General features: G+C 43.6%; 1 protein-coding gene across 4 annotated transcripts in view; it reads left to right on the top strand.

Moving 5' to 3' along the window:
* CTNNA2 (catenin alpha 2) overlaps positions 1–17907 on the top strand; it is a 914223-nt gene that overhangs the window by 58609 nt on the left and 837707 nt on the right. For 2 of the 4 annotated variants that reach the window (XM_090035037.1, XM_090035041.1), the window contains exon 2: positions 3361–3597. The exons of the other annotated variants lie outside the window; for them this stretch is intronic. In XM_090035037.1, coding sequence (XP_089891163.1) covers positions 3474–3597 — 124 coding nt within the window. In that variant the 5' untranslated portion in view covers positions 3361–3473. The remainder of the gene's footprint in view (positions 1–3360; positions 3598–17907) is intronic. 4 annotated transcript variants of the gene reach the window in all.

The following is a 17907-nucleotide window of genomic DNA, read 5'->3' as shown; positions in this document are numbered from 1 at the left end:
ATCAAAGCAACAAAATATGGGCATTGTTGAGAATAATCTTCAAGAAGATTTATTGAATTTAATAATTTTTTAGTAATGCATCTTTAACAAGTAGTAATAAGTTGAACCCCGAATCCCACACAAAGAGAAACAGAAGCAAACACAATCCAAACACTGGACAGTATTTTTACAAAAATTTTTACCTGCTCCAAATTTACGTTAGAGCCCACATCATTCATGCTCTATTCTTGAGCATATTGTTCAGTCTTAAAGGAGCACACAGCACAGCTGCAGGGGGCTTGGGCTCAGCCGCAGCTTTCCCTCCCTGGTGCAGCCCGGCCAGCCCATCCCGTCCCTTATCAAGCAGTGGCTTCCCCACGTGTTGCTGCACTTTTCCCCTATCTGTGTCAGCTGGTCCCAAAAGGCAGGAGGCTTCACCACTGCTTCTGTTGGCTGGTGCCGACCTGCATGGGTCTGCCCCATCCGGAGCAGCAGGCAGCTGAAGTCAACTTCCCACGTGCTGCTGGGGATGGGAGGAGACTGGCCAGGTCGGCACCAGCCAGCAGAAGTGGCAGCAGAGCCATGTGCCACTCGGGACTGACCAGTGCAGGCAGGGGAAAATGCAGCTGAGCCCCCTGCTGCTCCGGCTAGGCTCGTCCTGTCCCGAGTGGCACGTGGCTACTCCTCTTCCCAGAAGCACCGCGTTGGCAACGTCAAGCTGATGCAGTACGTGCGGGAACCTTGTACCTTCCCCAGCCCTTCAGCAGCCATTAGGAGTCTGCTGAGGGGCTGGGAGAGGGACACGGGGTGGGAATGAAAGTAAACCATGTTTGCTTTAGGTTCCCCCTGCAGCACCGCGGCTCACAGAAAATGCCTTGGCAGGCCGCGTGTTGGACAAGTCTGGCAACTGGAGTGGGAAAAGACCAGTCTCATCGTATGGACTCCTTCCTTGCCAATGTCAGATTTTTCTTGAAATTACATTTTCCAGCATCTGTGCTCCCTACTAATGAATAACCAAAGTGATGGTGATTCCTTATTTCTCCTGTGAGATTATTCTACAGTGTTTAGTAGAGGTCACTAAGAGAAAGAGATGATCACTTACCCTATCCGTAGTGAAGGTAGTCTGATTTGGTTATCCTCACGTCCACAATGGTGCCTTTTTTTTAGGGGAGCCTTAATCAAGTCCGTTAGTTTTATAGAATCATAGGACTGGAAGGGGACCTGAGGAGGTCTAGCTGAAATTTCTCAAGGCAATAAAACGTAAATGTTTCTCTAACCTTTACTTAAAAACTTCCAGTGATACTGATTTCACGACCTTACCTGTCCCACTGCTTCCACACCTTCATAATTGGAAACAGAAGCATAACTAAAGGTGGGCAACTAGGGCCCACCTTTAGTTATGCTAAAGCCTGGGTGCAGGCTTAGAGGGGGCACAGCAATGGCTGCCATTGGTAATGTTAGTCTGAAGACAGGCAGAAAGCAGGGTCTTTATAGACTAATCAAGTAAGAGTGTCTGTCTGTCTGTCTGTCATTTAGTTAGTCTATAAAAGGCAGGCAGGCTTTATTTGTATATGCACCATCTTGACTACAAATAGACTAAAATATATCTATACAGATCTATACATCTCTCTCTATAGATCTATATCTATAAATAGCTGTATCTATAGTTATCTTTTAATTAGTTTATAAAGGTGCATATATAGATAAAGCCTGCCTATTTCTACCTATCTCTAGATGTACACAAGCTGTGAAAGGTCAGTGTACAGCAGTGTATAGGGTGGAATGAGTGACTGAAATACAAAAGGTAGAAGGGGAAGAAGGACAGTTTTGTGAGAAGCAAAGAACCCATAGGAACAAAGGCATCACATAAACTAATCCAAGTCTTTGGATAAGAATTTGCAGTCCCTGTTTAAACCATACTTAACATTATTCAGCCTGTGGACTTCTTGTTCCACGATTTCCCATAAAAAACAGTTCTTAAAATTTTGTTGCCTGAGAACAGCAATCTTGAGGTCTCCAATGGAGTGTCCAGGGAGGTTAAAGTGTTCTGACACAAACGTTTGTGATTTTCTGCAGCTGATGTCAGATCGTTGTTCATTCATTCTTGCACTTGGAGATTGCCTTGTCTGTCTGGTGGAGACAGCAGACAGCACTGTAAGCAGGTGATGGTGTAGGAGGTTGGTAGAGGTAAAGCTGAATGAGCCTTGAACGTTGTACTCCTTGTTATTTGGTCTGGTAATGATGTGGTCTGTATTGATGTGGGAGCACAGCAGGCATTTGGATCCATTGCAAGGCCTGGTGCCTTGGTGAGGATGGGGGGTTGAGAGATGCTGATTGAGGTTATGGGGGTAGAGGGCTGCCTGTAAGCCAGGAAAGGTCTGTCCCTACCTGACTGCCTTAAAATGTTCACTGTTTTCCAGGGATTCTTTTGTCCTTATTTCAGGTTTGGTATTTTAGTAGGTTGGAGTCAGGTCTGAGTTTGGCTTTTATTGAGTTGTGCTGCATCAGCGGGCCCAGCTGCCACACTGTTCTTGCTGCTCAAGTTGCAAAAACTGCTTGTTTTCATCTGATTAGGAAGAAGTTTCTAACTTGTTGCAGCTTAATTCCATTCCTTCTAGTCTGGTACCGTGGCCCTGCAGAGGAGCACGCTTTGCCCATCTGCTAGTGCAGATTTTATTTCAAACCCAGGAATGCAGTGATGAAGCCAGGAAATGGAGAACTTGAATAAACGCCCATGATGGCACCCCTGAAGTGACTTTGCTATCACATTTTCAGGTGTGATATGTGGAAGCAGGAGGTTGATGGGTGTTCTTGAGAGTGGGTGCCCCTAGCAGCACTGGAACAACAATGTAGACATACATTTAATCACTTGCCATCCAACACCTTGCAAAAAAAAAAAAAAAAAAGTTCAAAGCTGGTTCCATGTGTTTTAACAAATAACTTCTAGTTTAGTGGGTTGACTTTCTTGAAATCTTTGGTAACAGATGCATTCTGGCTTCATATTATGCTTTTTTTTTTTTTAATTTAAAGGATTTCAGTAGTTTATATTTAGCTCTTCAGACTGCTTGTCAAAATTTGAAACCGGCTTATTTTTAAAAGACAAATGTATCCAATTTAAATTTAAAAGTTTGCTTTTAAAAAACAACCCCTCATTTTTATCACTACTCTTAGTACCATGCTTAAAATATCTCCCAGTTTGGTGCTGGTGTTTTTGGGGGGTTTCTTCTTTTTATTGTGTTTGCTCCTTCCCTGGCCCACATTTACAGACATTTTAGTGATATTTTATGTCTAGCTTAATATTTTTAATAAATAAGTTCCTACAACATTTCATTGTTTTCGTTGCTGTTTATTTACTTCCTTCCAATCTGTCACTATATACAGCTGGATATTTCCCCCCGGCTGTGATGGAGCTGCTCACCCAGCCTTGACAGCTACCCTCCTTCCATCCCTCGTTCCTCCCATGTCTTGGGGCAGCAAGTTTCTCCGAGGCTGGGATGGAACTGCCAGATGAGCTGGGACAGCTCTTCCCTGCCTCACAGAGATCCAGGATTAGGCAGGCAGCAGTGTGGCCTTCTGCTGCCTGGGCTGACTACGCAGGCATCTACACATGCAATACAGGTACTAGAAAATGGTGCATTAGATTAATACACTGCACTGTAATTGCTATGCACAAGTTCATGGTGATACTTTACCTTGCATTAGATTAGTCTAATGCATAGTAAAGCATGTTACTTGTGTAGATGAATCCTGTGTTGATAGTTTTCTTCTTAGCTATTTTATCAAGCAGTAAAATTTTAAAAGGTTCAGCTTGGCATACTGTTTTAGTTGGTCCAGGTAAGTAGTTTTCAGATATGGTCAAAGCTGTATTACTTTCAGGTTGTTTGAAAGTGAACTTCTGGTCTCTAAAGGTGTTACATTTTCAAAAGTGGCTTTCATATTTTATTTCAGAGGAATTGGACGCACTTCAGAGGAATTGGGGAATATAAATTAGTTTAAATTTTTGTGCTTCTAAGGTAGAATGGAGCTAGAAATTAATTATATTGATCATTAGCTCCAACAACATTTAAAAATGTAATAAAAAGCTCTAATGTGATCTTACAAGAGAATATTGCTGATAGATATCAGACTTTGATGCAATTTTTCTCTTAGAAATAGGAAAATCCTGTTAATTTGCTTCAGTGACTGGGAGATCTTTATAGAGTAGAGAGTAAAAGAGAATATTCTGAAACAGATATCAAAGGCATAATGGGTGCTGACAGATGTGGGAAAAAACCCCCAGTGCTTTACTTGAAGAGGCACCATATCAGTTTGATTTGGCTCCCCAGCAACTGTATAGCTTGCACACTTCAGCTGATTGAATTGGCCATTAGATAAAAGTACCAAAAAGCCCTCCCGAAGCACGTGAGCTATACAGACACTGGATGAGCTGGGTCAAACTGACTCGGTGCCTTTTCTGTGCTGTGCTCGGTGTGAGGGTGTGCCAACCTGAAAGTAAAGCACTGTTTTGTTTTGTTTTTCCTTGGTTTTCTCCCCCCTGTCTATAAGTAGTCAATATGAGAGAGTTCCTTGTCTGTTTATTTTGAAAATAGGGCTAAGTATTTAATACAATGCAATGAAAATATACAGTCCTATATTTTTATAAAATTAAGTCTTGGGATAGGAGACCAGATTTCCCTTTACCACTGTTCTATCCATTTCTGCCAGTGCAGGTGTGGGACAGTACTTATCTTCAAGCAAGTATTGTGTGTCTAGGTACAGACGTTTAAAAAATCCCAAGGTAGATTTGATCTAAGTTGCATGATTTTTTGTAAGCAGCTTAGTTTAGATTGGTAGTGAACAGAATCCATGTTCACCCTTTGGTGAGAGGGGGAAAATCTTAGACTGGGTTCCAGTCTCTTGCAGATCATGGGAAGAGTGACATTACTTTTCAGAAATATATTAATGAAAAAACTACAGATTGGAGAGTTTTCCAAATGTATTAAGATCATTTCATTACACAGCAGGGGAGAGGGGGATGTAGGCATGGTTTGTGCCAGTGGAGACATGCTTTAATGCTCTCTTTTTATTGCAGACAAAAGACCAGCTGCTTAATTTCTTCTAGAAGTGTTCACCATAAAGGGTGATTTGGGAGAATCTTATTTCACAGCAGCTCTTTCTAGAAATACATGCATGATGTTATCAAAGAAGAGAGGCTGAAAGAAACTGAAAGTTTAAAAGATAAATAACCAGGCATGGATTGTACATGTAGAAAGTTTCTGAAAGAACTCAGCTAACAAATCACTGAGTGTCTAAGCAAAAATGAAAAACCTTTCATTAAAGATATGTACTGGCTCAGCACAGTAGAGGACGGGAAATAGTGTCCCAATATTTTAAAAGGGCTCTAGAGGTGAACTGGAGACATTCTATTTGGACCCCGATGTTCTTTTTCTTTTTAATGATTCTAGCTAAAATATTTAATAAACTTTAAGGTAAAAAAAATATCTGGCAGTAAGAGAGTACTTTGCCAAGTTATGCATACAGGGATATGAATACGGAAATGTTTACTTAATCACTTACTTTGTTAAGATCATTTCATAAGGACATGTTTAATACATTTGGAAAACTCTCCAATCTGTAGTTTTTTCATTAATATATTTCTGTTGAATTTAATCTGATGCATTGTTTTTGGCCCATTTCTACATTTTCCTAGTGTCTGCAACTCCACCCAATGTGGTATCATCAGCAGATTTGCTAAATGCACACTCAATCCCATCATCCAGATCGTTAACAACGATGTCAAACAACATTTTATTCAAGACAGACTCCCTGGTAACTATGGGTGCATCAATAAAGATTGTTTGGGCTGATACTGATGGCTGATTATTAATGAGCTGTATCAGCTGATACCAATCTGATTGCCAACATGCAGTCTGGCAGCTTGAAGAGCAGTGTTGGGCTAGTAAGTCTGTTTGGGGAAGGGAAGGGAAGGGAAGGGGTTCAGGGGGAGGGAAGGTATGTGGGCAGGGGGCAGATTGAGGTCCCCACACTGAGGGAGTGGGGCTGGGACAGAGGCAGGGGCAGGTACTGCCCAGGCTGAGTGGGGTGCGGGACAGAGCCATGGCTCATCTGGGTGGTGTGGGGGGGGGGGGCCTCAGTTCCCACCAGTGTGCACCCCCCTGGATCTGTGTATGGGGCCAGGGCGGACTGCATGCTTGGGGCTGGGGCTGTGCCAGCCTCTTCCCAGTGGGGGCTGGGCCTCAGCTGCGCTGGGGTGGGAGGGGTAGGCACTGGGAGAGGGGGTGTTTTGGGGAGCTATAGCCAGGCCCAGTCCCTGACCCTGAGTGCGCAGCAGCAGCCCACCTTTGCCCTGCACACAGATTCAGTGCCCCATGTGCCACCCCTCAGGGTGCACACAGTGGTGGGAGCCACCCTCATCTCCACTCTGCTGCTCTGCTACACCCCGTCCTGGCTGTGCAGTGCCTGCCCCTCTCCCTCCCTCTAGCTAGCCTCAATCTGCTCCCTCCGCCCACGTCTCTTCCCCCCCTCCCCCACAGACTTACCAGCTGGATGTTTCTCTCCATGCTGCTGGGTTGGACTCCTGTCTGTGTCCATGCTGCAGCTGCACACATGCATGCCGCATTTATCAATGACATTATTGGCCACATCAGCCAAATAAAGCTGATTTGCCAATTTAATGTCAATTTTTCTTTTATCAGTCCTAGTAACCCCACTTGATACTTTATCATTACTAGTCCTTTTATGGACTAGTAACCTTACTTGATACTTGCTTCCAATTATTCACTGAATACAATTAGTGAAAAAGTTCTGTATCAATGTTAAAGTACTTTCATTGAGTCTGTACTTCTTTAGCGTGTTAATGATGATGCCATGGGTGAGATCAAAATTCTACCTGTGAAACAAAAAAAAGAAAAAAGATATGTGCTTAGCCTGCTGGCTATAGAAAAGTCACAGTATACCTTGCCCCTCTCTACGTGGAAAGAAGACACAAAACTAGGAAGCCAAATATAAAGAATGAAAGTTTGCAAATGAAGCTTGCTTGCAGGGTAGTACTCCTTTGTTCTTTTAAAGGTCTGACTGAAATTCTAGTCAGGAGTTTAAAATGCATTTAAGGCAGAAGCAAAGAGATTTAATGACTGGGAGGCACTCCTAAAGGGTCACCTAGTCCATCATAATGAATTACGACAGCTGTGATTTCATTGCATTTTAACCATATCATTAAATGATCTTGATTGCATCTCCTGTTTTGATTTTTTTTTTTTGCTTAAATTCCTTATTTACTCAAATACAAGATGAGCGTTGGGGAAAGGAAGCCCCTCATCCTATATTTGTATACAGGGAAACCTCATTAAATACGCTGTCTATCATTAAACTGCTGCCAAAAGCAGCATGTGCTCAGCAATGCAAACCAGTTTTGAAGCTGATTAAATGCAGACAATGCTGAGCATGACTATAAAACATAAGGCCCATATTGGGCAAACATACTGATGGAAACCTATCACAAGGATATGTTAGTGCAGCCCATCTGAATATATACGTGGTAGTGCCCATTGTGCATAGCAAAATCTCTTTTTAAAGTTATGGGAAGCCACTCCACTGAATATATTTTGACTTCCTCTTCACTCCCACAGCCGAACTGTCCCTTTCTTTCCCATTTCCAGTGATTCTTGTTTCTTTGCTAGCCTTAACTGTCTGATAAATATCACTAAGCGAGGCCCCAAACAGTTCACCCAGAATCTTTCTGTTGCTGCCTTTGTCAGCCTGTTGTATATGTTTAGTGGGGTGGGCTAATTAGTACAAGGATTTTTTGTAGTGGGGGTATCTCTAGTATATACCCATATGAGCTGTGCTGAAGTATGGGGTCACCATGGCTTGAAAAGCTGTTGTCTCTGAGGCTCAGCCCAGTGAACTTTATGTAAATCATGAATGGTAAGGAATATTGAGAAGAGTGTTGGAGCAATGATGGAACCTTGGTTAACTCCCATCTTTAGCTCCAAAGAATCTGTGATAGATTCATTATTGAGGTTCACTGTTCACCTGCCAACATGGAGCAGGCCTAGAATGATGATGAATTTCAGTCGGCATCCATACTTCAGAAGACTCCTCCATAGCACTTCTTTGTTGACAGATTTGAAGGCTTTCATAAGATCAAAGAAGGCCATGGAGAGAAGTTTGTTATTCCCATCATTTTTCTCATCGTTTTTCCTGCATCTGGTGAGCTGTGAAGATCATGTCAGTTGTGCCTTTTGATCCACTAAACCCATGCTGAGATTCCAGGAGGAGCTCTGGAGTAAATGGAAGGAGATGGTTTAGGAGGATTCTCGCAGTGATCTTTTCTGTGGTGGCTTTCCTCACCTCATCAAGGGTTGGAGGGATTCTGAGATTGTCTCTGCTACCACCATCAAGTTTACAGTTGGTGTGGAGCTAAATTACTAAATGGAAGGTAAGCTGCTTAATCTCGGCCAACTCCGAGCCAACCCCAACCTCAATCATTGAGTTCCAGTACGCTGATGATGCTGTAGCATGTGATCACTCTGAAGCAGATCTTCAGGCAATGTTGTTGTCTTCACAGAGGCACACAAGAAAACAGAACTGCTGCTTAACGTTCAGAAGACTAAGGTCCTTTAGGAAGAAGCTCTTAATGAATAGACCCCAGCTCCAGTAATTCAGGTTTACAAAGACATTCTGGAGAACACTGAATATTTTCTGTACCTTGGGAGCTCTCTCTCACAAAAGGCTGACATGGACAGAGATATCCAACATCATCTCATATGGGCAAGTGCAGATATTAGGGACCCAAGGAAATGACTATTCAAAGATTGTGATATCAGATCCAAAACCAAGCTCATGGTTTATCAAACAGTCATGATCCCCAGCTTACCATATGGAGCTGAACCATAGATAACATATAAGAGATGCCTCAAGTCATTGGAGAAGTACCATCAACGCTGTCTGTGGAAGATCCTTCAAATCCAGTGGGAAGACAGATGCACCAATATCAGCGTCCTCTCAAGTAAACACTGTGAGGATTAAGGCAGTGATACTCTGACATCAACTTTGGGTCGGCCATGTCATCTGGATGTCTCGCTTCCAGACTGCTGAAGCAAATGTTATTCTCCTAGGTCAGTCAAGGAGTATACTCAAGAAGATGGCAGAGAAAGCACTTCAAAGATGTTCCCAACTTGAATAAATGGAACCTCAACATCAGCCTGTGGGAGAGTGTCGCCCAGGACTGCCTCAAATAGAGAAAGAGTCTGCTGCAAGGATCTCAGTGCTTTGAAACTTACAATGACAGCAATGACAGAGATAGAAAAGTAGGAGTGACAAAGAGCATGTCATGGACCAAATAAAGAATCCAGAGCCACCCACCCTGCGCGGAAACATGTGCCTGAGATGCAGCAGAGTCTGTTGGTCTTGGATCAGCCTCGTCGGCCATCTTTGGATCCAGAGATAGGGCAGTCATGGAAGATGATCATCCTTGACTGTGAGGGTCTGTCGAAGAAAAAATCATGAGTCTTTTGGCTTTGGACTAATATCATGCATAGTTGGAACTAAATAAAAACATGTACACAACTGCTGCTTAAGTGTTTATGAAGTAGTCATGCTAAAACTTGCAGCAGTTTAAAAAGGAAATAGCATCAGTTTGGGGTGAACTAAGTCTGTTTGTACCTCTGGTAAATTGTTTGTGTACAAATTACTGGAGGTATGTTTCAAGGTCAGTGTTTTCAGATTTGCCCCTCGCTTCCATATGCTCAGAGAGGGCTGAGTCTGACAGTAAGGAGAGGGGAAAGGGGCTACCAGGGAAAAAACTGGGGGAAGCAGAGTCCAAAGGGGCAGCCTGACTACCCCATATATATTCTTCTTGCTGTAGCAGTGAGTAGGGCACAAATTCAAGGCAAATCTCCAATAATTAAATTCTATACCTGGGAAATTATTACAAATGATACACTTTTTTCATGTGTAAAATCTAATTGGTGAGGGTTGTCTTATATTCATGGTTATCTTATATTTGGGTAAATATGGTACTTCTGTTATAATTGCTAATTAGAATGATTTTTAGTATTAAATACAGTAGGCATTGGAAAAAGTCAACATAATGTCTCCATTTTCTCTGATAGAAGAGGTTGTGAAATAACTTCTTTCCTCTCTGTTTTTTTTTAAAAACACTTTCCAAGGTTCACTCAGATGAGGCTATGATATAGTAGTATTTGACCTAATTATAACCTTTATGGCATGAGGGATTTATTTAAGATTCCTGTTATCTGCCTAATCAAACATTTAAGGGGCTAACTTCATTTGTGAAATCAACTTAAATGCAATTATGTCCTGAAAGATCTAGTCTTCCTTTTATAAGACTGATCAATCTAGTCTTCCTTTTATAAGACTGAACAATGTATACTGAACAACTCCTAGCCTTTTAATCTAAAGGGATTCTAACATTATCCTGAAATTGTAATACCCGCGTATTTTATAGTATTAAATCATCATTAAATAGAAAATATAGCAAGAACCTTGCTAATTCAAAATTTAAATAGTCCTTAAGCTAAGATCCTGGCAATAAAGTCTCATGTCCTTTTTCAGTAAGATCTAAAGATATATATTTGCTTTACCTGATCAATTATTTTATCTTAAGGGTAGATCATCAGCTGGTTGAAATCAAAGGAGCTATTACAATTTATATTGGCTGAAGAGCTATCCCCTACTGCATTTGCCAGACTTCTTAGGGGCCTATGTCTGTATTTAAACTTTTTTCTTTTTAACAGTTGATTTGCAGCAAGCATTTTACTTTGTAGCAGCAGCCACTGTAATATTCTTTTTTTTACTTTATGAGGCTAGAAGGCATCTTTTCATGGCTCGCTGTATGTACACCAAGCTTGTACTACCAAATCCACTAATAAAGTTTGGCAATTAGCGTGTCCCTGGAGTCCAGTGTGACTAGGTTAATCTTTTGCTATACATACAGCTTGTGCCAGGATCAAAATTAGACTTATTTTGTTCCCTTTCTATAGCCCTTTGTGGCTTGGTTCAGAATAACCTGGTACATGCACTCTCTTCCCACATGAGCAAGCCAAGCATTCCAAGCTGGCAGAAGCTAGCATTTTTTGCTTTTAAACAGTAGATGGTAAAGTTACTGATATTGAAGGATATCTCATTTACTGCTAATCTTGGACAGAAAGAGCAAGAGAGAGATTAAGACGTTTCTGAGGTTATTTTAAAATCCAGTGGAATATTCAGTTTGTCTCTTTTTTTATTCCTACAAAATGCACGCTGGCACTCAGCATGGAGGAAAGAAAAGGATGGACTAATTTAAGACTCACGAGTCCTTCAAATCTAAATAGAAAAGAATGTTGGTTTAGAAGGGCAGAGGAATATAACTGTTATGGTATATCTGACCATTGGTTCAAGAAGTTTAGGAACTTGCCTCTGCTATTCTCTAGTACCATCAGAGGATGATGAAAATAACTTGCATGGCTACTTGATCAAACCATACAGTGCTCAATAAGTAAGTGTGCGTTGAGAAGTGAAGGAGGTTAGTTTGGTCTGGCAATTTACATGGTTTGCCCCAAAACATGAAGTGTGATATTGAAGTAAATTTTAAGGGGAACCGACCAAGATCTTTATCACCAGCAGTAGCAGATAGTAGAGATTCTGCAGCCTGATATATAGCCTCCATGTGTTTGTAGATCGAAAGTTACAAAGAGGGGAAAAAAAAATCACTTGAACTCAGTTGGCTGCTACTCAATTATTTGTTTCTGGTCTAGTAAACGCAGGTCCTGAAAGGTGAGTTATTTCTTTTCATTTGAGTGGAAGAAAGAAGAGAGAGGCCAAAAAGATTAGTGGTTTTTGGAGTCGAGAGAATAATAATTGTTTTCTAGACTTTGAGCCTTTGGTCTTTACACATTTTCCACGGTGGTGGGAGAGGGCATTTTAATTAGAGTGGCTCTTGGAGTATGTAGCGTCATGTATATTCAGTGTCTTGCACTTGAAAGCGACGGTGGGAGTACTTAAACCAAAGCTTGTTCAGTGAGGGCTTTAGTTAAAGCACTCCCACCACCATTTTGAAGTGTGGGGTCACTGAGTACACATGACATGGAGGCTGCTGGAGCATGCTAATTAGCATGCTCCGGCAGACTCAGTTGAGTCTAGTCTGATTCATGCTAGTTAGGACTCATCAGAGCAGAGGTCCAGCATACGTATAGGTGACCTTAGATTGACAGATGTTAGATACTTCCAGCCTGTCTTTCACTTTTTATATATGGGCTTGTGTATGTAATGACCCTATTGTGTATGTAATGACCCCAAAGTATTTGTAAAACAGTATTATTTTTATTGTGGTCAGTTTTTTGTGACCACAAATCATGTACTATCTTCAGTCTTTACTGTGTTTTTCAATTAGGACATGACCCTGATAAGATGACCCTCCAGTATTTAGATCGATGTATGGAAGCTTTATAAATCTGTTATAAATTGCCAGGTATAAAATCTAATTATTGGAGGTTTGCCTTGAATTATTCCCCCTTGCACAGCTACAGGTAGCCCCTTTGGTCTCTGCTTCCTCCCAGTTTTTTTCCTTTAAGAACCCCCATCTTTTCTGCTTCTGCCTGACCCAGCCATGTGCCAGGGACTTAAGGGTAGGAGAGGGTATGCGGGTAAAAGGGGCGAACACTGTGGCACCAGCCTTGCTGTGCCCAGATAAACCCGTGACTCCTGGGTCCCTTTCCCCTGTATTCCCTCACCCAAGTCCCTGGCACATGGCTGGGTCAGGCAGAAGCCGTGCCAGCTGTGCCCATGTGGCCCGATGTGGCATGCAGGAACACAGCACAGCACCACATTTGTGGCACCCATGCCTCTACCAGGCCCCAGCCTGGAGGAACCCAAATACTGTGCCGCTCCTGGCCTCCTTCACTGTGCAACCTCTCACCCGCCAGTGGGGAGAACCTTACCTGAGCTTTGCCACACAGGGGGCCATGCTATCTGGTCTGTGTATGGTGGCAGTGTTGGAGTGGCACACAGACAGCCTCAACAGGCAGAAGCTTGGCCATAAGCTCAGCATCCCTTGCCTTGGAGGGTTCACTGGGGGCAGAGGGGCAGGACAGAGTGGGTTGGGCCAGGGCGAGGAGCGGCGGCAGCTGCTGCTGCTCCTGCTGGTGGCTGGCATGGGGAAGGCAAAAGGGTGAGAGGTGCCAGGGCAAAAGGCAGGGCAGCCACGAGTAGAATCCAGTTCTCCTTTAGAGAAACAGCCATGAGCTGGATAGAATCATTTGGTGGGCTGGACCCGGTCTGTGGGCCATATTTTGCCCACCCCAGTCTACAAACATAGCACCTGTTACCATGCCTCTCAACTCCATCTTCTATATGCTGGGTGATGTTTAGTATTTGGCTAGTACAGGACTTGCTTGGTCTGAATCTGGCTGGTTCTGGTATTACATGTTGTTTGATATGAGGTGAAAGTTTATTGAGAATAAGGTGCTTGTAAAGCTCAAAAAGATGGCACAGAAAAGACACTGGCCTTAAGTTCTCTAGGCCAGAAACATCCTTCCTTGGCTTTTAATAGAGCTGTTACACAGGCCTGTCAACATAATTACTCTAAGTTACTCTAAGGGTTGATGATCAATTGTTAAAAAGGCGTAATGTCCGTAACTTGTTTGTAGGACCAAGTGTTTGACCTGCTCTGCATGTCACCAAGTGTAGCTACTTTGCTATTCTTCAAGTAACTTATTTAGGGGTCAGGTTCATCCATTGTGCAGGACATGCTAAAATGATTTTCCTCCAGATCAGTTTGTTGTCTGATTGTTATTTTAAACTGTTTATTTGAAGAACTACTGTTGAGCAGAAGTTTTTGAGCCACCTGGCTGGCTGTGATGCTGTGTTGTGCTGAGCTAGTGTTTTCTTGCCTCATTTATCTCAGCCACTTAAGGACAAAAATATTTCTACACAGCTAGAGAGAAACACATGTACAATTTATGCATTTAATTCACTAAACGATTGATCTCTATAAAAGACTTTTTCAGCTTAGCATAATGAAGTAACTTCAGTAACAAAGGAATAGATACACAACTCATGTGTGATGGAGAACATCTTATTAAGAAGTCTCAATCTGCAGGTTTTCATTGTGGGTCTAGAGAGGTTATTTGTCAATGGGAGGGATATGAACCTTAGGCTAAAAAGGCCCTGCTAAAATGAAGAACATTCATTACTTGTCTTTCATGTTGGGTCAAATCACAGTGCTAGATTTCTGCTGGAATGGATCAAGAATGTCTGTAAGAATATGGGGAAGATTCTCAAGGATTTGAAAGAATAGGTGACTTCCATGGAAATATCCCACTCCCTAGAGAAGGAAAACAATGGACAGTTTAAGAATTAGTGCCTTTGGGAAGGTTTTGTGACGTTGAACAGAAAGAAGACTATAAAAGCAGATGGAAGAAAATGCAATAGTTTGGATGAAGTATACTGTGTTTTGGTTAAAACCACTTTGTGGGAGAATTATAAAATGAATTTGATTAGGATATCTCTGGGGTCTGCTGTAGATCCCCAAGGATTCTATTTGAGGTATGTAGAGAGAGCTTTAATAAACAGAGAGCAAGAAACACATTATGGGACTCTTAATGGAGAAAAAAATGCTACTCATAGTGGTAAGTCCATGTGTGCCTGGCTCTGATAGCAGTCACTTCTCTTCTTCTAAATAGTCCCTGAACCAACAAAAGATTATGCAATATTAGATTTATTTTCGATAAACAGTGAGAACATTATAGAAATGTTTGACTGTGGAAAACAACCTTAAATCAAATGACTGTTCACTTTAAATAGCAGATTCTGAAGGTTTTGGATTTTGAAAGTACAAACTTTGATTAAACCTGGGCAACAACTGAAGAGTGTTTAAGGAGTTGAATGTGGATGGGGCTTGCAAATGTTTTCAAGTTTAAATATGCAAAAAGTTACCTGGAGTTTGTATCCAAAGCAAAAGGAAAATTTGAAAGGCAGGACTCCAGACTAATGAAAAAGAAACCGGGAGCCTTGGTTTAAAAGAAAGAGGCTGATCAGAGAAAAAGAAAGAAAAAAGCTGGAAATGCCAAAATCAAAGTTGAGAGAGACTTTGCAAAGAAATTAAAACAAATAATGAAAGATTCTTCAGCTACATAAATAGACATCAAGGATGAAGTGTGGATGATTGTACAAATTCAGGATAAGTCAAGAATGCCTCCAAAAGATAAATGAATACTTTGGCTCAGTTTTCAACAAAGACAATGAGTAAGGATTTCCGGAATTTGTGCTGGAAGCATGCGGCTCAGCGCCTCCTTTAATCTTGAAGCCTCCTCCGTGCACTCCCCAGCTGATGCTCAGCAGGGGTGCCCATTGCTTACTGCTCGCCACCTGTGCCCGATTGCCAAGAGGCAAAAACCGCAATATATTCAAAACTGAGGTTTTTGCTTCCCTGCCCTCAGGTATGAGTGGCAAGCAACAGAGCCTTTCTGCCAAGCAGCAGGAGGGGTGGTTGCAGAGGCAACTCCGAGATAACAGAAGCTGCCGTGCACTTCCGGAGCAAATTCCAGAGATCCCTAACAATGACGTCCCAGTCTACTGCACCTGGCAGCACGGTTTGGGGGTGGGGGAGGTTAGCAGCTAGCTGTGGCAAAAGAACAGGTTAGGGACTATTTAAAAAACCTGGACGTGTACAAATCCATGGGGCCAAACAGGATGCACCCGAAGGTACTAAGGGAGTTGATGTGATTGCAGAGCCACTGGCCATCATCTTTGAAAACTCATGACAATCAGGTGAGGTCCTGGACTATTGGAAAGGGGCAAATATAGTGCCCATATTTAAGAAAGGGAAAAAGGGGGATCCAGGAAACTACAGACCAGTCAGCCTCACCTCAGTCCCTGGAAAAGACATGGAGCAAGTCCTCAAAGATTTCATTTCTAAGCACTTGCAGGAGAAAAAGGTGATTAGGAACAGTCGGCATGGATTCACCAGGGCAAATCATGCCTGACCAACCTCATTACCTTCTATGATGAGATGACTCACTCTGTGGATGTGGGGAGACCAGTGGATGTGTTATACCTTGACTTTAGCAAGGCTTTTGATACGGTCTCTGTCACGGCGCGGGGTCCTAGGGGCGGCCGTGATCTCCCGTAGTGCCCCCTACTGTGCCAAGTTTGCGTTGAACCCCCTCGTTCTTGCCCGCCACGTCTTGATCTTTTATATGTATAAGGGAGGCTGCCTTTTGTCCCCTTGGACACGGTGCTCTGATACATCCTGGCCCCTGATCTGTATTGTGTGACTCGGTGCACCCCAGCCTCATGGGCTATGCATGGCTGCAACCACCCCTTTACCACGCCCCAAGCCTCACTGATATCGCGGACGTTGTTCCGTCTGGCTCTCTGCGCCCTCTCTGGCGCTTGGGCTTTCCGCAGCCCTTGTCTCGTAACCTTGCACCCCCACAGGCGCTCTGGCTTGTCTCGCAACCTTGCCCTCTGGCACTCGTCAGTCGCTGCCCCCTTTGCCCGGGGGGTTACCGCAGCCTTGGAACTCAGGTGGCCGTAGCCATGCCTGGCCCCAGCTCTCCTCCTTGGCGTCTCGAATCCCTTGCAGGGCTCAGGCAGCCTTGGCCTTACCTGGCCTCCGATTCTCCGCTCCCCTTCTCAGGGCTGGGGTCAGCGCACCCCCAAATGCTGCGCCTCCTTTGGCACCGGGTTCAGTGCACCCCAAATATTGTGCCCTCTCTGGTGCCAGGGTCCCCATGCTACTGTGGAGCCCCTATGAGGCCGCCTCCAACCCCTAATAGCTTCACCCGGTCGTCCAGTTGTAAACGGTAAACTGTCAATGCAAACTCAAAGCCCCTTGGCTGCAGCACAAACTAAGCCATTCAGCTATAACCATATTCAAGCCTGTCACAGGGTTTTGCCCTCTCTCACCCATAACAACTGCCCATGGATCTTGTCCTCTTCCCTTTTCCTTACTCCAGCAGAGTTCTCGCTCCTATGGCTGCTGGCAGGGAACTGCCTCTCTGGCCTCAGCCTGGGTTTATATATAGGTCGGCCCTGCTGGTCAGCTGACCCACAGCGGTTGCCCCAGCAACCAGCACCTGTGCCTCTTTATTACTATTCTGGCTGCCCTGTTAACTAGCAGCTGGGCTCCCCACTCACTGTAAGGCCCTCTGCCTACCTGTTTCCACCCTAAGGAGCAGGGCACCTGTGTGCTCTGTGACACATCTCCCCTCTTTATAGGAGCAGAGCACTGAGGTGCTCTGCGACAGTCTCCCACAACAGTCTCGCGGGCAAGCTGAGGAAGTACAGGCTGGATGAGTGGACTGTAAGGAGGATAGGAAGCTGGCTGGATTGTTGGGTTCAGAGGGTAGCAATCAGTGGCTCAGTGTCTAGTTTTCAGCCAGCGTCAAGTGGATTGCCCTAGGGGATGGTCCTGGGGCTGGTTTTGTTCAATATCCTTCTTAACAATTTGGGAGATGGCATAGAGTGCACTCTCAGCAAGTCTACAAATGATGCCAAGCTATGGAGAGTAGTAGATAGAGTGGAAGGCAGGGGTAGGATTCAGTGACCTAGACAAATTAGAGGATTGAACTAAAAGAAAACTCATGAGGTTCAATAAGGACAAGTGCAAAGTTTTGCACTTAGCATGGAACAGTCCTGTGCACCAGTACAAGCTGAGGGCTGACTGGCTGGGCAGCAGCTCTGAAGAAAAGGGCATATAGGGGGTTATAAGCTGAAAATGAGGCAGCACTGTGTCCTTGTTGCCAAGAAGGCTAATGGCATCCTGGGCTGCATTGGTAGGAGTGTTGTTCAAGGGAAGTGATTATTCCCCTGTATTCAGCACTGGTAAGGCCATATCTGGGGAACTGTGTCCAGTTTTGGGCCCTCCACAACAGAAAGGATGTGGACAAATTGGAGAGTCCAGCAGAGAGTAACAAAAACAGC

Source organism: Crocodylus siamensis, chromosome 2, assembly GCF_052110815.1.
Source record: "Crocodylus siamensis isolate JL-2025a chromosome 2, ASM5211081v1, whole genome shotgun sequence".
Classification (NCBI taxonomy): Eukaryota; Metazoa; Chordata; order Crocodylia; family Crocodylidae; genus Crocodylus; species Crocodylus siamensis.
This window is presented reverse-complemented; position numbering and strand designations above follow the sequence as displayed.